The sequence below is a fragment of the Scheffersomyces spartinae genome (genome assembly GCF_019049425.1).
Source record: "Scheffersomyces spartinae strain ARV_011 chromosome Unknown scaffold_5, whole genome shotgun sequence".
Classification (NCBI taxonomy): Eukaryota; Fungi; Ascomycota; class Pichiomycetes; order Serinales; family Debaryomycetaceae; genus Lizanozyma; species Lizanozyma spartinae.
The window spans coordinates 128,854-145,844 of NW_025065052.1; the positions used below are offsets into that span (position 1 = coordinate 128,854).

A 16,991-nucleotide genomic window follows, 5' to 3' on the forward strand; every position below is an offset into this window, starting at 1 on the left:
TAATATTATGTGACTCATCTAATATAATAGCAGGCGTTCATTTATACACACTTTTGATAGGATAATGTAACCACTATCACTCTCAGTAGTCTAGTAACTACTAATATTGATGATCGCTATAATCAAGAATATATGTTTATCTATGGGTTGGTTTTACTATCTGATAACATAAAAAAGATAAGCCACGGCACTTTGAACAGTCGTGCATATACCAATATAGTAATAACATCACTGTAATCATTGGCCACCTCAAGGGGTTACCCGGATCCGATATATGCAGTAACGAGTTTTAGTTCATACTTTCTTTACTACTGTTCCTACTAATATAGCCTATCCTATTAGTTGGATACATTTGTCATCTTATCGTAGACAATCACCCAGGTGTATTACTATCTACCCGACCCATTAAACTTAAAACCGTTGCAATCAAAAAAAAGTATATGCAGTATAAATCTCAAAGGGGAAATAATTCCCGATCACAAATGGGTTTCAATAAACTGGTCCATGGTCTTAACTGGCTCACCTTTAGCTCCGGGATATACTTCCAATTTGGGTAAGTTGTTGTACGTACCCTTTGAAGTACTAACAACGTAAAACCCCTTCTTAGCTTTGGCTGCAACATCCTTTGTAGCCAATTCTATCGGTATGTAAGCACCGAACGAACTCCATATAACATAATCAAATTGGCTCAAGTTATCACCATATAAAAGCACCTTTACGTCACGGTAGTTTTGCTCTATCAACTGAACATGGATTGGTGAAGAACAGATTATCACAAGCGTATCATAGTCTCCGGCCATGTACCGATACAATGCGGCACACATTTGTACCTCTTTAATGTTATACAGGGCATCCAGGTGGATTATCTCTTGAATGACTCCAGCGGAAAGAGGCTCCTTCACTTGTCCAGCACCAATGATAAACGGCTTAACTCCCATGGAAATCAATCTCAGGTACATCCCATCATCCGTTGAACCGTCATTGTCAATTAAAATGATTCTTTTGAGTAATTTATTGGTTAATATCAATTGATAATTCATAAGAAAGGAATCCAGTCGTGAGCCCCAAATTATCACACTATCAAAATCAGTATGCTTCAATTCCACAAGTTTGCTTTCTTCTATTACCACACTGCGACAATAGGAATCTCTAAGATACCGGTTTAATTGCTGTGCATTTAATTTTCCATACATCCGTAACCTTGTCAACTCTTGGAAGGCCCCCTTTAATCCCAAATAATGAGCCTTGGCTTCTTTCGTATTGGTTATTGTACTTTTAAACGGATACGCATGGTCTTTTGCAGCAGAAGCAGCAGCCATGTAGGATTCCCATTTTGGTTCCACATATGCATCGAATGCTGCAAGTACTTGGTCAATGCCATTGTCAAATGTCATATGTTCAGGTAAACAGCAACCCACACTCTGCATGTGCTTATCGACGATTTCCTTTAATTGACCTCGGATCCAATCAGAGTACCCTGTAACATCCTGATAAACATCGGCTTCGGACATCAATAATGGTGTTCCATCGGGTACAACAATAACTTGACGTTCCTCCGGGAAATTAACCCTATAGTTGACATGCAATGTACTGATTAGTTGGGGTACATTATCCCATGAAATTGAAGACTTAATTACAGTAACTCCAGGGTTAACACATGACTCAAGTAGCTCATCGTCGAACGAGGACGAATTGGTAGTAGTGATCCCAGGAATTTGGATCTCTTTAACAATTCTTTCTCCTCCTTCAGTGCTATACTCAATAGAATGGTTAATGCTTTGTGCCTGACCATCGTTATCCTTTCTCTTCTTTTTTGGTTGCAATGAGCATCCAATAAGATAAACCTTATCAAGCCTGTAGTCTATATTCTTGTACTGTATCTTTTGGACCTCTCTTTCATAGCCCAAGAAGGTATCATGAAAGTAATCTGGTACCAGCAATGGTTCCGTTAAACCGTGTTCGAATTGCAGATAGAATTGGAGCTTGGTTTGAAGGGCGGAAGACAACACAATGAGTCCTTGTTGGTGCTTGAATTGATCATCTGGAAATGTAAAATTATTATGGTAATCAACAGACACTATCTTCTTATTGACTGATGATATTTGCGCCAACTGTAAGCTCAATACTCCATACCTAGAGGTCCACAAGTATTCAGAGAACTTATTGGCTTTCCCCCAAGCTAATATCACAACCCATGATCCTTCAATTAATGCTGACGATGATGTCGATGACTTGCCTGTTTCAAACCCTTCGTTACACTGTTTGACAGGAATAAAATACTTTGACTTGCCTTTGAAACCTGCTCCAAGTCGATCAAATACTTGAGTCAAATGTCTGGTAATTCCATTCATAATCATTGCAATACCATTCTCAAGCCCCCGACTCACATAGTCATCTAGTGTCATATACTGTGCTGTAGGGAACAACGACTTCTTCTGTGGGGAAAGAGACAACGGATCCCAAAGTTGTTTGATATGCTGGGTAATGGCGTAATTGGGTGGTAAGGCATAATTGGCAATGTAATTGGATAGTATTACTGTTGAACATGAAGTAGTGACTGTGCTTTTCAACTTCAAGGCTTCAACTAGCTTTAATAGTTCTTCTTTGGTCAACAAAGAGTTCAATTGACTGGAAAGAGTCTCTCTATCTGTATCGTACCTTGACGGTATATCTATTATCCCTGCAGCTTGGGAAGGATAAAGGTCAAAGAGCACAACTTGGACTTTCTCAAAGGTATCTTCTTTTGTAGGTATTTGTTTCCCACTGTCAATATCAATGGGATAATAAAGGGAGTATCTGAGTGACTCAGTTGCACTGTATAATTCGCTATCATTATCCCTACTCACCCCTTTACAGGATTCAAGGATATTGTGCTCCATTATGAAGTCATGTATATATTGTCTCAAGGGAAGCTGACAGTCAAGCACCACAAAGAATTTGACGACTTCGGCTAGAAAACAACTAACTTGGGAATCTTCAGTATCAAACAGTAATAACCCCGTAATAACATTATCGGCGACTTTCTGTAGCCATTGGGATGTAATTGAGTCGTCTGACAGCAGGGGCAAGTTGCGGGTAACCACCATCTGCTTCACAAGAGATCTACATGGATCACTATGGAGCTTAGCAGAGGCTATAACTCTTAAGAACTGGAAAATGTGACTCATCACAACATAGTTACTCCCCTCTGGATCAAACAGGAGGGTCATTGAAAGTATACGTTCCACCAATAACGAAAACTGCCTTTCAATAACAACAACCTCATCCATAATCTTATAGTCATGAACTGCTAGCATCAAAATCAAATCCAAATGCGTATTGGTGATGTCAGCGTCGAACAAGTCAGAATCGTAGAGCACGTGCTGAAAGTAATTGGTACGACAAAGAACGTTCATAATATACTCACGATCATCCAGCAGCGATGCTCTGGTGATTAGGTCGTGAACGTCATTGATCAGAGACAACTTCTTATTGTTATTATTTCGATGTGGCCACCATCTTGCAATTAGCTTTGAAAGTTGCTCGGAGATAAGCGGGCCATTCATCCGAGCGTATAAGATAAAGAGATAAAGGAAGACTATGAATGTAGTTTAGTGTAGTATAGTAGTTTATATTAGGGCCAAGTATGTCGCATCGACTACGTGCGACATTATTTGATATGTCGCATTTTTGAATAAAATGGTATCGAAAATTTTTCAATGCTAAGTCCACCTTGTGTAGCAAATTGTACCGTCATATACCATTAAAACCATGTTTAAGGCCGGATTTGGGATCCGTGGGTTCTCCACCATGACGCCGTTAATGAACTCGGCGGTTATGTTAACACCAAAATTAGCTGCCAGGCAATTTCCAGCATCCAATTCCACTAGATCAAGACTCAGAGCCCTTAAGAGAAAGGAAAAGAAATTAAAGAAACAAATCATTAAGGATGTCAATACTCTCAAACAACATCAAGAAACAAACTTAAGTTTGAGTGTTGACCCTGTTTTGGGTAATGAAAAATGTGTTTTCATTCAAGGAATGAGACAATACTTGAAGGACACCACCAATTTGGCCCAAGGTTTCACCAGAGAAGAAGTTGAAAAGTTACTCTATGGAGCTGAAAAGGCCTCATTAGAGAAGATCGGTACCAATAATGCATTATATGAGAGCACTCGTGCATTGGAAGAAAAAAAGAAGAGAGCCGTGTTAACTATCTTACACAGTAGAAACACCAATAAGGCCGATAAAAAGACATTGGCTATTAAATATGCTAAAGAGAATTTCCAAAGATTTGATGGAGATACTGGATCATCTGAAGTCCAAGCAGCTATTATGACTGCCAAGATTCATTTGGGGATGGACCATTTAAAGCAAGCATTCAAAGATAAGAGTCATTTGGCAAGATTAAATCAATTGGTACAACAAAGACAACTGACCTTGAAATACTTGAAGAAAGATGACCCAGAAAGATACTATCATGTGATCTCCAGACTTGGATTAACCGATGATGTGATTATGCATGAATTCAGTATTAGTTACCAATACTTGCAAGACTATAAGGTGTTTGGTGATAAGGAATTGGTCAAGTTATCGGAGAAGCAAAGAAAGAAGAAGGAAGCTTTGGTTGCCTTATCGAAGAGGGTTGCCGAATATAACGTTTTGGCCAAACAAAATTATGAAAAGATTGCACAGTTATCAGATGAAAACCAGTAATATACCACACAGTTAGTTATACATCTTCTTGTACATATAAATACAAACAACGTTAAGCTGTACTTTTGTAAATCTCTGCTAGATCATCAATACTAAAATCAATGGCACTGTTATCTCGTAGTCCCTCTACTTGTTGTTGTAAGTCTTTGATCATAGTATCAATGTCTTGGTGTGTATCTTCTCCTTCCTTCACTATGGAAGCCAACTCTCTGTATAGCTCATCGTTGTCCTGCACCAATTGTTGCTTCATGATCTCAAGATTGGCAATGGCTTCTTTCTTCTTGGTCACCACGGTTCCTTCTATTATGTCCGATGGCCCTAACTTATCTACTTCAAGAGTTTGGTCCAATCCTCTCTGTCGATTCAATCTTGCTGCTTGAACAATCTCATCTAGTTGATCAAGTTTGGTCTCCAAGTCCCTTTCCTTGAAGATGGTTTCAAACTCGCTTTCGGCAGCTTTGGTCCAGAACCCAATCACTTGTTGACGGGCATTTCTTAATGCTTCCATGCCTTCAGGCGACTCTGCTAGTACTGGGAAACAACTGATAAACTTATCCATAGACAACCCTTTACCTATGACTTGCATTAGCGCTTTGCCACAAAGGGCTCGCATTCGAGGGTACCTCACCCGCTCAACACTCATAATGGAACCAGCTTTACTAATAGTAATAGCATCAGCTGTACTAATAGCTGGAGTGGCAGTTGTACTGCCATGAGTGCGTGTTTGTTTTGATTTTCCTTGCGCGCGACTTTCTCCCGCACACGACCTCAACAGGGATTTTAAGGTCAAAAGTCAGAGTCGAACTACAGAACCAAACCCTTGGCTTCTAATAACCCTTTGGCTTCTACCTTTGCACAAGACGTAGAAACGTCGATAGAAAAATAATACAGGTCACATTCCGATAAGAAGGTACTACCGCTCACCGTTATAATACTCACAAAAAACATTTCCACATGTCTGACCCTAAACAATTGATAGCACAGGCAGAAAGCTTGCAGAAGCCTCAATCTGGATTCATGCTGTTGTTCACCGGATCCTCCAACTCATATAGATTGGAGGAAGCCACAGACTTGTACGTGCAGGCTGCCAACATGTATCGTTTGAAGAAGGACTTTAACTCCGCCGGGAAGCTGTATGTTAAGGCCAGTGAGATTCAGGATAAGTTGGGTAATCATAATGATGTAGCCAATCATTTGGTTGAGGCTTATAAATGTTTTAAAGGCGTTAGTCCTCAAGATGGGATCACCAGTTTGAAGAAGGCCGTGCACATTTTTTTAACTCAGAATGGACAGTTCCGTAGGGCTGCCAATTTTATGGGTGATTTAGGTGAGTTATATGAGAGCGTAGGTGACACAGAGAATGCCATTAGCAGTTATGAACAAGCTGGTGATTATTTCCAAACTGATCGTGCTGAGGCTTTGAGTAACAAAGCGTATTTAAAGAGTGCTGATTTGTGTGCCTTGCAGGGAGATTATAAGAAGGCTGTGGAATTATATGATACTGTAATTAAGCAACTGTTGGGTAATAATTTGACTCGATTTAGTATGAAGGATTATTTCTTTAAGGTTATTTTGTGTGTGTTGGCAATGGATGATATTATCGAGGCAAGAAAGAGAAATGATACCTTTTTAGGCGATGAACCAACTTGGGAATCTACTAGGGAATATAAATTGGTTAATGAAATCCTTGAATCCATAGATCAAGGTGATATAGATGGGTTCCAAGATAAAGTCTTCGAATTTGATCAATTTTCAAAATTGGATAAATTGAAGACTCAATTACTTTTAAAGATTAAAGATACCGTTGATAAAGATGATGAAGATTTACTATAAACAATTTAGTGTTACTATTTTTTGGATTTGAATAAAGATCTCAACTTATTATAAATCCAATCATCATCATAATTGTTCAATACAACCTCAGGATGTTTACTGTCAACGTCACCCTTTTCCTTGTCCAGAGTCAATCCCAAAGATTGCACTGAATCTAATCGGTGATCTCTCAAGAATAATGTATAAACGAATAGTGGAAAACATAAAATAAGTCCAATCAAACTCAAGATTCTTTGAATATTAGCATATGCCAATACAACAGCTTTTCTTTCTGGAGTACCCCAAACATGAGTAACTATAAATGTGAATGGAGCTCTGTAAGCATCAACTGCCAATGTAGTATCAACACCCAACTTTTCCATCTCTTTTACAATCTCTCCATACATCCTGTTAGTCCAAACACACCCGGAAATGGCTGATCCAATACCACTGCCAATGTTATAGGAAGCTAAGTAGAGTGAGAGTAAGATTGACATGTATTCGTGGTTCGTGCATGTACTGATGGAAACCTGCGTGGAATATGTAAAGAAGCCTGCACCGAAACCCATCAAACACAACCCACCTATGACTCCATTGAGATACTTCTCCGAGTCAATACCGTTGTTGGATCCTCGGTACACATAAAGAAGGGCCAAGGCAATGATCCACATGACTGTACCAAACATAATGAAGGGCTTCAATCTTCTGAATCGTACGACGACCAACCCCAATAAAGGACCGGTTATAACCGAGACAAAGGAGTATAAGGAAGTGATTCTTGATGCGGCTTTAATTGACGCTCTCATCCCCACAATTAATACAGTGTACATGAATGAATTAGGCATATACCAAACCCAATTGACTGACATACCAATAAGAATAGCAGACCAAACTCCTCTATCAGTTAATAGTTTGAATGGAGCTATTGGATAAGTAGCGTAGTTTCTTTCCCAAACGAGGAAAATGGGTGTAAAAACTATTCCAACCACTAATGGAGCTAACACTTTTGCAGTCTTCCAGTTTGATGAAACACCACCACCTAAAGTCAAAGGAGTTAAGATCAAACCAAACACAATGACCATCAAGAGGATCCCTATTAAATCAAGTTCAACGACTAATTGTACAAAGATGTTGTTTTTCCAAGAAGTCCATAAAGAAAAACGGGTGCGTTCTTCCTGTAAGATCTTCCACTCTTCGGTGCGTCTAACCTTAATCTCCATATGCACCAAGCAGCATAACAAAGGAACACATGCCAAAGGGAAGATAAATGCCCATATGGCAATACCATAACTCCAAGATCTTGAGGGATAGAGTGAGTCCAATACATCACCACTGATCCATGTGTTAATGATGAATGGGAGTGCAGGAATAAAAGAACATACCAATCTCCAATTTAGTGTTGATAAATCTGCAATGAGAATTTGAAGCATAATAATAACACCAGTATATCCAACTTGGTATAATACTTGACCCCCTGCATAACGCTGTATGTCATGAGCCTGCGAGGAAATAAGCGTACCTATAGAATAGAAAATAATTGACACAACAATTAATTCTAAACGTCCAAAACGATCAGATAACCGTGCATATGTGGGTTGTGCAGCTGCAGCCACCACAGCCTTTATGACATTGACCGTTGTTAACAATGAGTGTTCAGAATAAGAATTGGTAGCATAAGCTTGTAATTGAGATCTAATCATACCATCTAATCCATAGACGTACGAGACAAAGAAAACAGATACCAATAATAAAATCTTTAATGGTGGAGATGAATATTGTTCAACAAGAAGCTCACTTTTACGAATCCCATATGAACGCGTAGTGGATCGAATATAACTTCTGGTTCTTTCAATTGGCTCTCCACCAACATTATTTTCATTGATGAATGGAGGAGCATTGGAAACTCCAACACTGTTGGTGCTAGAGTCAGTTACGTATTGCTCCTTTGACATAACTGTAGTGAAGAAATACGACTTTCTTCCAAATAGAAAAGCAGCATCTTGATAACCTTAAATATGCTCGTCGTTTAGCAACGACGTCACTATTTTGCAACCCTTGGCACTTTGCACACACCCACCAATGCTCTTTGTTTTCTTTAATGGCGTATTATACTGATGGTCCATTTCGGAATTATCAAACAGAAGGAGCTGTCAGTGAATACTAATTAAAAGCATTGTCTTTCCTAGAGGAAAGCCGAAATTCGGTATATGTCTAGGTCCGGCTTCATGCATGCATGATGTGGGAAAAAAAAACTTGGCCATAGCCAGGGGGGAGCTGCTAGAAGCAAATGAGTACACGAAGAATACAACGCATTGGCTCCACTTTGTAGACGAACGGCATTGGACACTGTTCTCCGTAAAATTGATTTAATTCAAGTAAAGTATGCTTATTAATTTGGCTTTGGATTTTGCAACAATGAAACTGCCGCAAAATGCGAAGGTTATTCACACACACGTCTATGAACAGTTTAAATGGAATATATGCCAAGCTATGCAAATTTACCTTGAAAAAGTAATATTTTCTAAAGTTTTTATCTGATAAATCTGATAAGAATAAAATTTTCATAACAAGTTACTTGCATATACATGCGCATGCGCATTGCACTATAGTCCCACAAATAATTTTTTGACATGAATGTTTTAAACACATACTACTACGCCTAAGCAATATAATAATAGTTTTATTAAAGATTATTTATTTAAATAGTTCAATCATTAAAAAGCATTCCCCATTGTTCAAAGTATAAAAAGATAAAAGTAATTCAATTGGCTGGCCTAAACGGGCTTACCACCAATAAATTCACTCCATCTCTTGACTTCAGCAGGAATGGTAAAGTTGGAAGGCAATTGGCTGAAATCTTGCTTAGCACCTATGTTCTCCTTCAAACATTGTGCAAATAAGGCCGAAGTATTAGGTTCGTTAAACAAAGGAATGGCAAAATCAATAGCATTTCTTCTCATGACGTAATCTTCATCCAATAAATCTTCAGCTCTTGCACGAGCCAAATTGATGACACAAGAGATCTTCTTATTTTGGAAGATTTCTCTCAAAGCTCTCTTATCAGTCTTTGGGAAGTCAATTATATCAATTGGTTCGGAGACATATTGTTTCAAGTAGCTTGCAACGCTTGAAGAAGCGACGTAAAAGTGGTATCCTAATCCGGAAAGAGTGGCAGCAACTTGACCCAATTTAGCATTAGAAAGATCACCACCAAGTAAGATACCTGATCCAGGTTTAGGAACATTGAAGTTCATAGTAGATTGAATGGAAGTCCAGTAAGCTTCAACAACATCCTTACCGAAACAGGCGACTTCACCAGTAGAAGCCATTTCAACACCCAAGAATGGATCAGCACCAGCCAATCTGGTAAAAGAGAATTGTGGAACCTTAGTAGCAACTCTTTTATAAGATTTAGCCATCAAATCCACTGGAGCAGGGACATTTTCTTGTAATAAAGCCTTAGAGGCCACATCAATAAAGTTAACTCCCAAGACCTTAGAAACAAATGGGAATGAACGAGAAGCACGGATGTTACATTCAATAACCTTTAATTCACAGTTAGCGTCATCTAATTCACCGTTTTTGTCGTTCTTAATGATTTGCATATTGAAAGGTCCAGTGATCTTCCAAGCAGCTGCAACCTTATCAGCTATTTCCTTCAATCTAGCCATGATAACAGGTGACAAATTTTGAGGTGGAAGAACCAAAGTGGCATCACCAGAATGAACACCAGCGTTTTCAATGTGTTCAGAAACAGCATGAACCAAAACGGTACCTTGAGAAGCAACACCATCAATGTCAATTTCTTGAGCTCCTTGGATGAACTTGGAGATCACCACTGGATGATCTTGTGAGACCTTAGCAGCATTGGACAACTTAGAGTCCAATTCTACCTTACTGTTAATGACAGACATAGCAGCACCAGATAAAACATAAGATGGACGAACCAAAACTGGATACCCAACTTCATTAGCAAACTTTTCAGCTTCTTCAATGGAAGTCAATTCCTTCCATTGGGGTTGATCCACGTTGATGGAGTCCAAGATTTGAGAGAACTTGTGACGGTCTTCAGCCTTGTCGATATCTTCAGGGTTTGTACCGAGGACGTTACAGTTTTGTTCTTGTAATTGCAAAGCAATGTTTTGAGGTAATTGACCACCAACTGAGACAACCACACCACTGGAGTGTTCCAACTCGTAGATATCCAAGACTCTTTCCAACGACAACTCTTCAAAGTACAAACGGTCAACTTCATCGAAATCAGTAGACACGGTTTCAGGGTTGTAGTTAATCATGATAGTCTTGTGACCGGATTCACGCAAGGCACGAGCAGTAGAGACGGCACACCAATCAAATTCCACTGAGGAACCAATACGGTAGACACCAGATCCAAGAACCAAAGTACCCTTATCGTTGAAGTCCAAGTCATGAGAAGTAGCGTTGTAGGTGGTGTACAAATAGTTTGTGTTAGCGGGGAATTCAGCAGCCAAAGTATCGATCTTCTTGACGAAAGGAGTGATGCCAAAGGACTTTCTAACTTCTCTGACTTCCAATTCCTTGGCTCCAACAGATAATCCAATTTGCTTATCGGAGAAACCCAACTTCTTAGCACGTCTCATCAAATCACTGTTGATTCCCGGTAAGGAACCAACGTCTTCCAACTCTCTGTACATGTTGACGATGTTCATCAACTTGTGCAAGAACCACTTGTCGATCTTGGACAACTCGTGGACCTGATCAACAGTGTAACCTTCGTGCAACAAGGCTTGGCCTACAGCCAACCATCTTCTGTCGGTTGGGTTCTTCAAGACCTCGTCCAAGTCTTCAAACTTGTCGCCCTGGAATCCAATGTATGAAGGGTCAACTTGTCTGATGGCCTTTTGGAAGGATTCTTCAAAGTTTCTACCGATAGCCATGACCTCACCCACGGACTTCATGGCGGACCCAATGTCTCTCTTGACGTGCTGGAACTTGGACAAGTCCCATCTGGGAATCTTGGTGACCATGTAATCCAATGAGGGTTCGAAATTAGCAGAAGTTGTCTTGGTGACTGGGTTGGGCAATTCAGGTAACGTGTAACCCAAGGCGATCTTAGCAGCAGTGTAAGCCAATGGGTAGCCAGTGGCTTTAGAGGCCAAAGCGGAGGAACGGGACAAACGAGCATTGACTTCAATGACTCTGTAATCCAATCCATCGGGTTGTAAGGCGTATTGAACGTTACATTCACCCACAACACCCAAATGTCTAATGATCTTGATGGCAGCACTTCTTAACATGTGATATTCCTCGTCAGAAAGTGTTTGAGAGGGAGCAACAACAATGGAGTCACCAGTGTGGACACCCAAGGGGTCAAAGTTCTCCATGTTACACACAGTGATACAGTTACCGACTCTATCACGAACGACTTCGTATTCGACTTCCTTCCAACCTTTCAAGGACTTTTCAACCAAGATTTGTGGTGCAAGAGACAAGGAAGTAGCAGCCAAGTTTCTCAATTCGGTTTCATCAGCAGCAAAACCGGATCCCAATCCACCCAAGGAATAAGCAGATCTGACAATAATGGGGTACCCGACTTCCCTAGCAGCAGCAAGAGCATCATCAACGGTTTCAACAGCAATGGATTCGGCAATGGGAATGTTGATTTCCTTTAAGGCCTTAGCGAAAAGATCACGATCTTCTGAAGTTTCCAAAGTGGAAATTGGTGTACCCAACACCCGAACACCATATCTCTCAAAGACACCCATTTTCTCCAATTTGACACCGACATTTAAACCGGTTTGACCTCCGAAAGTCAACAAGATTCCGTCGGGTCTTTCTCTTTCAATGATGTAAGTGATGTATTCAGGAGTCACAGGCAAGTAGTAGATTTCGTCGGCCAAGGCGTGGGACGTTTGGTTCGTGGCAATGTTAGGGTTGATTAATATAGATTGCTTATTGGCTTCTTTTAAGGCCTTAATAGCTTGAGATCCAGAGTAGTCAAATTCCCCAGCTTGTCCAATGGACAACCCACCAGATCCAATGACTAACACTTTACTCACATCGACCAATTGGTTGGCACTGTGTTCATCTTTGAACGCCAGTAATAACCCTGCACCTTCGTATATTGGTTCCTTATTACGCAATTGAGTAGCCACAGTAAACGTTCTAATCAATGGTAATTGTTTACGACAATGTAAACGAGCCTTTAGTCCGAGACTCAATGACCCTCTTAATATACGAGTCTGCATCATTATGCAAAGAACAGTTTTAGAGTTCTAAAAGAAGATGAAGAAAAGTGGAAAAAAAAAATTAGTGGTGGAAAATTTTCCAACGGTTATATTTTATTGGAAGTTCACTGATTGCACATCGCGGTTAGCAATTTTAAGCTCTGACTCATTACCGTTTTGGGATGAAAATTTTTACGCACTGTTACCCGGATCAAAGCAGCGCTACCATAGACATGACGCTATCCCAACTACTTCAATTACTACACACATATACAAATTCCATACATGTGAACTATATATTGATAGCATGCTTTAATGTCATCGCTAAACCTACGACTATTCTCTTCACTCAACAGATCGACTCAGTCGTTTGGAAGACCGTTTTCCGGACCGACGCAAGACGACTCCTTGGCCCTTCAATCAGACGTCACGGTATTCACCAATAGAACACTGTATGCCGAGTACAAGGGGTTCTTTATATATGTTCTTAGTGGAGTAGTATTGTTTGTATATGTGTGCTGGGCTCTTTTCCCCGATAGTATACTTCAGGATCAATTGGGCTTATATTATTATCCTGATCGGTATTGGTCTAAGGCTGTACCGTCGTGGATTCTTATGGCGATGTTATTCACATACTTAATGCTAGCACTATACAATACGGAGGTGTTAACGCCGCCTATTGGATGTATAACCAATTTTGTAGATGAATATGCATATCTTGTCGGATCAGAGGAAGCTACAGATGAACTACGATTGAGCAAGACATTGGAATATATTGATAAGGCCCCGAGTGGTGTATGGGACTTGCCTATACTGGTTGTTAATGAGGTACTTTATTCGGACGAAAGGATATAATACACATACATATACATACATATGCATATACATACATATACATATACACTATAATGTATATACACTATATAATAATCTATTTAAACTCCGTAGACGGTCTGTAGGTGTTGTCTCAAGTTCCCATCCAAATTACCCATAATCTGTGTGTTCCAAACATCGTCACCCAACACCCCCTTATAGCTGATCATTAACTGGTGAAACAAGGCCTTTAAATGTTCAGCTGGTTCTTGATAATTTCCAATGCAAACTAAAATGATGGACAAATTGCTCTTTCCTTGTTGAGTGGATAAGCCTCCCAATCCATGGTCAGGATTGGCTTGTAAGATGTTGATCATACCTTGAAACCCATTCTCTTTCTCTTCAGTCTCTTCCAAATAAAGCATGTGGGAACACCAAGATACAATGAATTCAGGCAACCTTGGAGCAATTAATTCTGCTCCTCCATTAAGTCCCATTCGTCCGATACAAATAACTGCGTTCTCCAACACTACTTGTTGAGAATCAGTACTGTTAAGCACGGGAATTAAAAGGTTTACCAAGTTATTCATATAAGGTTTAGCTTCTTCAATTGGCAATCTCATGATGATTTCTCCCAAGGCCCAAATAGCATTATTATACACGGGATATGCTCCAAAGGACTTGTTGTGGATCTCATTGCCAATAGAAATAATTATCAGTTGAATGTCGGGTTTAAGTACCGAATCCAAGGCATAGATAGCCAAATCTCCAATTAAGGCATATGCTGATTGTCTTACATCACAACTGGTGTCTTCCAAACATTGAAGGACCCATTGCATCAAGTTAAAATTATTGTGACCAAGTAGTTCCGACGAATCAAACTCAAACCCTTGTACCAATCCGTCGATCAAGTCAAGAGAAGCAACTATAAAGTCTTTGTCGGGAGCTTCTATCATTGGGTCCACCTGACTTCGTTGGTCCAAGTCAATGGTATTGGCTAAGATCTTAATCGCTCTTTGGAACACAGGTAAAGCATATGGAAGGAACAATTCCTTCATGGCTGCAGCTATCGAAGCCATACATTTGAACAATGGCCAAAGAGCTTCATCTTCATCTCCAGAGACTTCCCATTTATGAAACAATTGAGGTAACAAGACGTTCATTGCTTCCTGATTAGCTGATATACCCTTGTAGCCAATCTTATCCACAAATGTAACTATGCTATCGTACAAGACGTGCAAGTTCTTCTTTTGGTATGTTTGAAGACACTTGGAATATTGCTCCATTAAAAGCCCATTATACGATTGGAAAAGATTGGTTGATGCCTCTTCAATGAAACTGGTTAACGCCGAACATGCTGACTCTTGAACAACTTTCTTGTTGTCTAAAACACAGGTGATGATCGACTGGAATGTGGGTTGGAAATAACTGGCATATTGACCTCCTTCAAACGCTTCTTCACATACCCAACTGGCATATCGTGATAAGGTCCAACACGTTATGAGCCTGACTCTAGTTTCTTGATCTTGTAATCGATCCACAAGAAACGGCACCAAACTGGGCAACTTATCACGACACAACTCAATGCAACCGGCACTAATGGCTCCAAACGCCAAGATGGCCGCCTCTCGAACAGTCCATTCATTGGACACTATTCTATCTTGCAATATGGGTAAAGTAACTTCTAATACGGCAGACGGTAAACTAATAGACAAGACATCAAGAGTGCTTGCTGAACATTTCCTTAAACTCCATTGCTCCAATTCCATATCATCATCATCTTCATAATCCGAGTCTTCGTCTTCATCATCATCACCATCATCACCATCATCATCATCAGAATCATATCCCAGTCGATTCGAACCGTTAGCAGTTCTTCCGTTCTTACTGGATTTCTTCCCTAGCTTATGAGTTTCCTTTGCCTTTGCATTCTGAGGTCTGATGTCCTCTTCTCTGTCTTCCACGGTGGCATCATCTCGTTCGTCGATCATTTGAATGGTGGCGATCTCGTCGTGAGAATACACCATATTCTGTAACAAAATCGGAAGTAGAGCCGGTAACTTGGGTTGTATGATTGTAGTGTAATGGTTGGAGTCCGCAATGGAGGCCAAGGTTAGAAGAAACTCGCATGCCTGTAAGGAGACTTCTTCATGCGAAGCAGCGTTGGTCATCAAATGCACACAGTAGTCAATGACGCCGTCCAAATGGGGCATCAACTTATCAGGTCTGGTTTCAAGTATATTACAGAACGACACACAGATGTTCTTGCAAATGGTAGCGTCTTGACTATTGGCCAACGTGAACAACGTCTGTAAGAAGTCGTCTAGATGAACCAAGAACGATTGGGTCTTCAAAGGAATGAACTGGTTGATGCAATGGATTGCCAATGCCTTGACTTTGGTCGAACTAGAGGGGTTTTTGGTCAAGTAGAGGAACTTAACAATCATAAAGTTAAGGGGTCTTTCACCGTTATATTCGTGATCCAAATACACCACACTGTCTTCGCATATCTTTGCCAACGCGCTTATAGCCGCCTCATGAGTGTGGGAAGAATTAGATGGCTGTCCATTTGGACTATGACTATGATGATGACTCTGCTCATGGCTATGTCCATTAGACTGCTGCTGACTGGCATCGGCCATTTCCAATAGCTTAGGCAAGGCTTGGGGCCAGCCTTCAATCCCATAAAGGGAAAACAACGACGTGATCACGTTACCCGTGATGTTCCTAATCAACTTATCTGGATCATACAACCCATCAAGGATGTGCTCCAACACAAACACTCGCTGGTACAATTTCTGGCCATAACTTCGTTTACTTTTCAATATACAATTCTTTAAGTTGGTACCTGCTGCTGCTCTAACATCAGTTCTTGCACTGCGATCCAATACTAACAAATAGATCAAGTAGTTTTCAAACTCAGGCTGCTCACGTGCGTGCTGGAGTGCTTGGAAGTTCTGTTCCTGGTTCACGTTGGTAAGAATACCTTCAAAGATAGTTTTTAAAACCAGTAGCGATTCAACATTGGGAGTCCACTGTGACATACTCAGTTGTGTTTGTGTTTAGGAGAGGGGAATGTTTGTATCATATAATCTCCAATGTATATTCTCCAGTATACCTTTTATTGTTGCTTTTATCACGCTTTAAGTGAACCACGATCCGTCTACCCGAGGTCCCTCCAATTAATCTCCGCCTTCTGGTGATAGAAGCTTTTAGTTAAGGAGTGTTTTGGTGGGTGTTTGCTTAAAATTTTCTATGGTATTTTTTTCAGCTCATCTTCGCCGATTTTGTGTAACCATCGTGGGCTTTCCACCGCGAGAATCTGTTGCTATTTTGAATCGTACTGAAATTTACCACGAGAAAACTGACTGTTCTGGTAATTACCACGAATATGATGATGGCCCTTATTTTTACCACGAAAAACTTACTAGCCTATTCTGATAAATACCACAGAAATAATACACT

At 40.2% G+C, this 16,991-nt stretch overlaps 7 protein-coding genes across 7 annotated transcripts; 2 read left to right on the forward strand and 5 right to left on the reverse strand.

The window, feature by feature from the left end:
- Positions 1-476: 476 nt before the first annotated feature.
- Positions 477-3,395, reverse strand: KQ657_003998 (uncharacterized protein; the record flags this gene model as incomplete). The annotated part of the gene is made up of 1 exon (XM_043194686.1): positions 477-3,395. The coding sequence occupies one exon, from the start codon at positions 3,393-3,395 to the stop codon at positions 477-479; it is 2,919 nt and encodes a 972-aa protein (XP_043050437.1).
- A 355-nt stretch (positions 3,396-3,750) lies between these two features.
- On the forward strand, positions 3,751-4,695 carry KQ657_003999 (mitochondrial 37S ribosomal protein uS15m; the record flags this gene model as incomplete). Its single annotated transcript, XM_043194687.1, has 1 exon — positions 3,751-4,695. The coding sequence occupies one exon, from the start codon at positions 3,751-3,753 to the stop codon at positions 4,693-4,695; it is 945 nt and encodes a 314-aa protein (XP_043050438.1).
- A 52-nt stretch (positions 4,696-4,747) lies between these two features.
- On the reverse strand, positions 4,748-5,338 carry KQ657_004000 (MIND complex subunit; the record flags this gene model as incomplete). Its single annotated transcript, XM_043194688.1, has 1 exon — positions 4,748-5,338. The coding sequence occupies one exon, from the start codon at positions 5,336-5,338 to the stop codon at positions 4,748-4,750; it is 591 nt and encodes a 196-aa protein (XP_043050439.1).
- A 311-nt stretch (positions 5,339-5,649) lies between these two features.
- SEC17 (uncharacterized protein) lies at positions 5,650-6,528 on the forward strand (the record flags this gene model as incomplete). Its single annotated transcript, XM_043194689.1, has 1 exon — positions 5,650-6,528. The coding sequence occupies one exon, from the start codon at positions 5,650-5,652 to the stop codon at positions 6,526-6,528; it is 879 nt and encodes a 292-aa protein (XP_043050440.1).
- Positions 6,529-6,542: 14 nt separating this feature from the next.
- Positions 6,543-8,459, reverse strand: SIT1 (siderophore transporter; the record flags this gene model as incomplete). Its single annotated transcript, XM_043194690.1, has 1 exon — positions 6,543-8,459. One exon carries the CDS (start codon positions 8,457-8,459, stop codon positions 6,543-6,545), a length of 1,917 nt encoding a protein of 638 aa, XP_043050441.1.
- Positions 8,460-9,281: 822 nt separating this feature from the next.
- CPA2 (carbamoyl-phosphate synthase (glutamine-hydrolyzing)) lies at positions 9,282-12,737 on the reverse strand (the record flags this gene model as incomplete). Its single annotated transcript, XM_043194691.1, has 1 exon — positions 9,282-12,737. One exon carries the CDS (start codon positions 12,735-12,737, stop codon positions 9,282-9,284), a length of 3,456 nt encoding a protein of 1,151 aa, XP_043050442.1.
- Positions 12,738-13,648: 911 nt separating this feature from the next.
- KQ657_004004 (uncharacterized protein) lies at positions 13,649-16,570 on the reverse strand (the record flags this gene model as incomplete). The annotated part of the gene is made up of 1 exon (XM_043194692.1): positions 13,649-16,570. The coding sequence occupies one exon, from the start codon at positions 16,568-16,570 to the stop codon at positions 13,649-13,651; it is 2,922 nt and encodes a 973-aa protein (XP_043050443.1).
- Between the last annotated feature and the right edge of the window lie 421 nt (positions 16,571-16,991).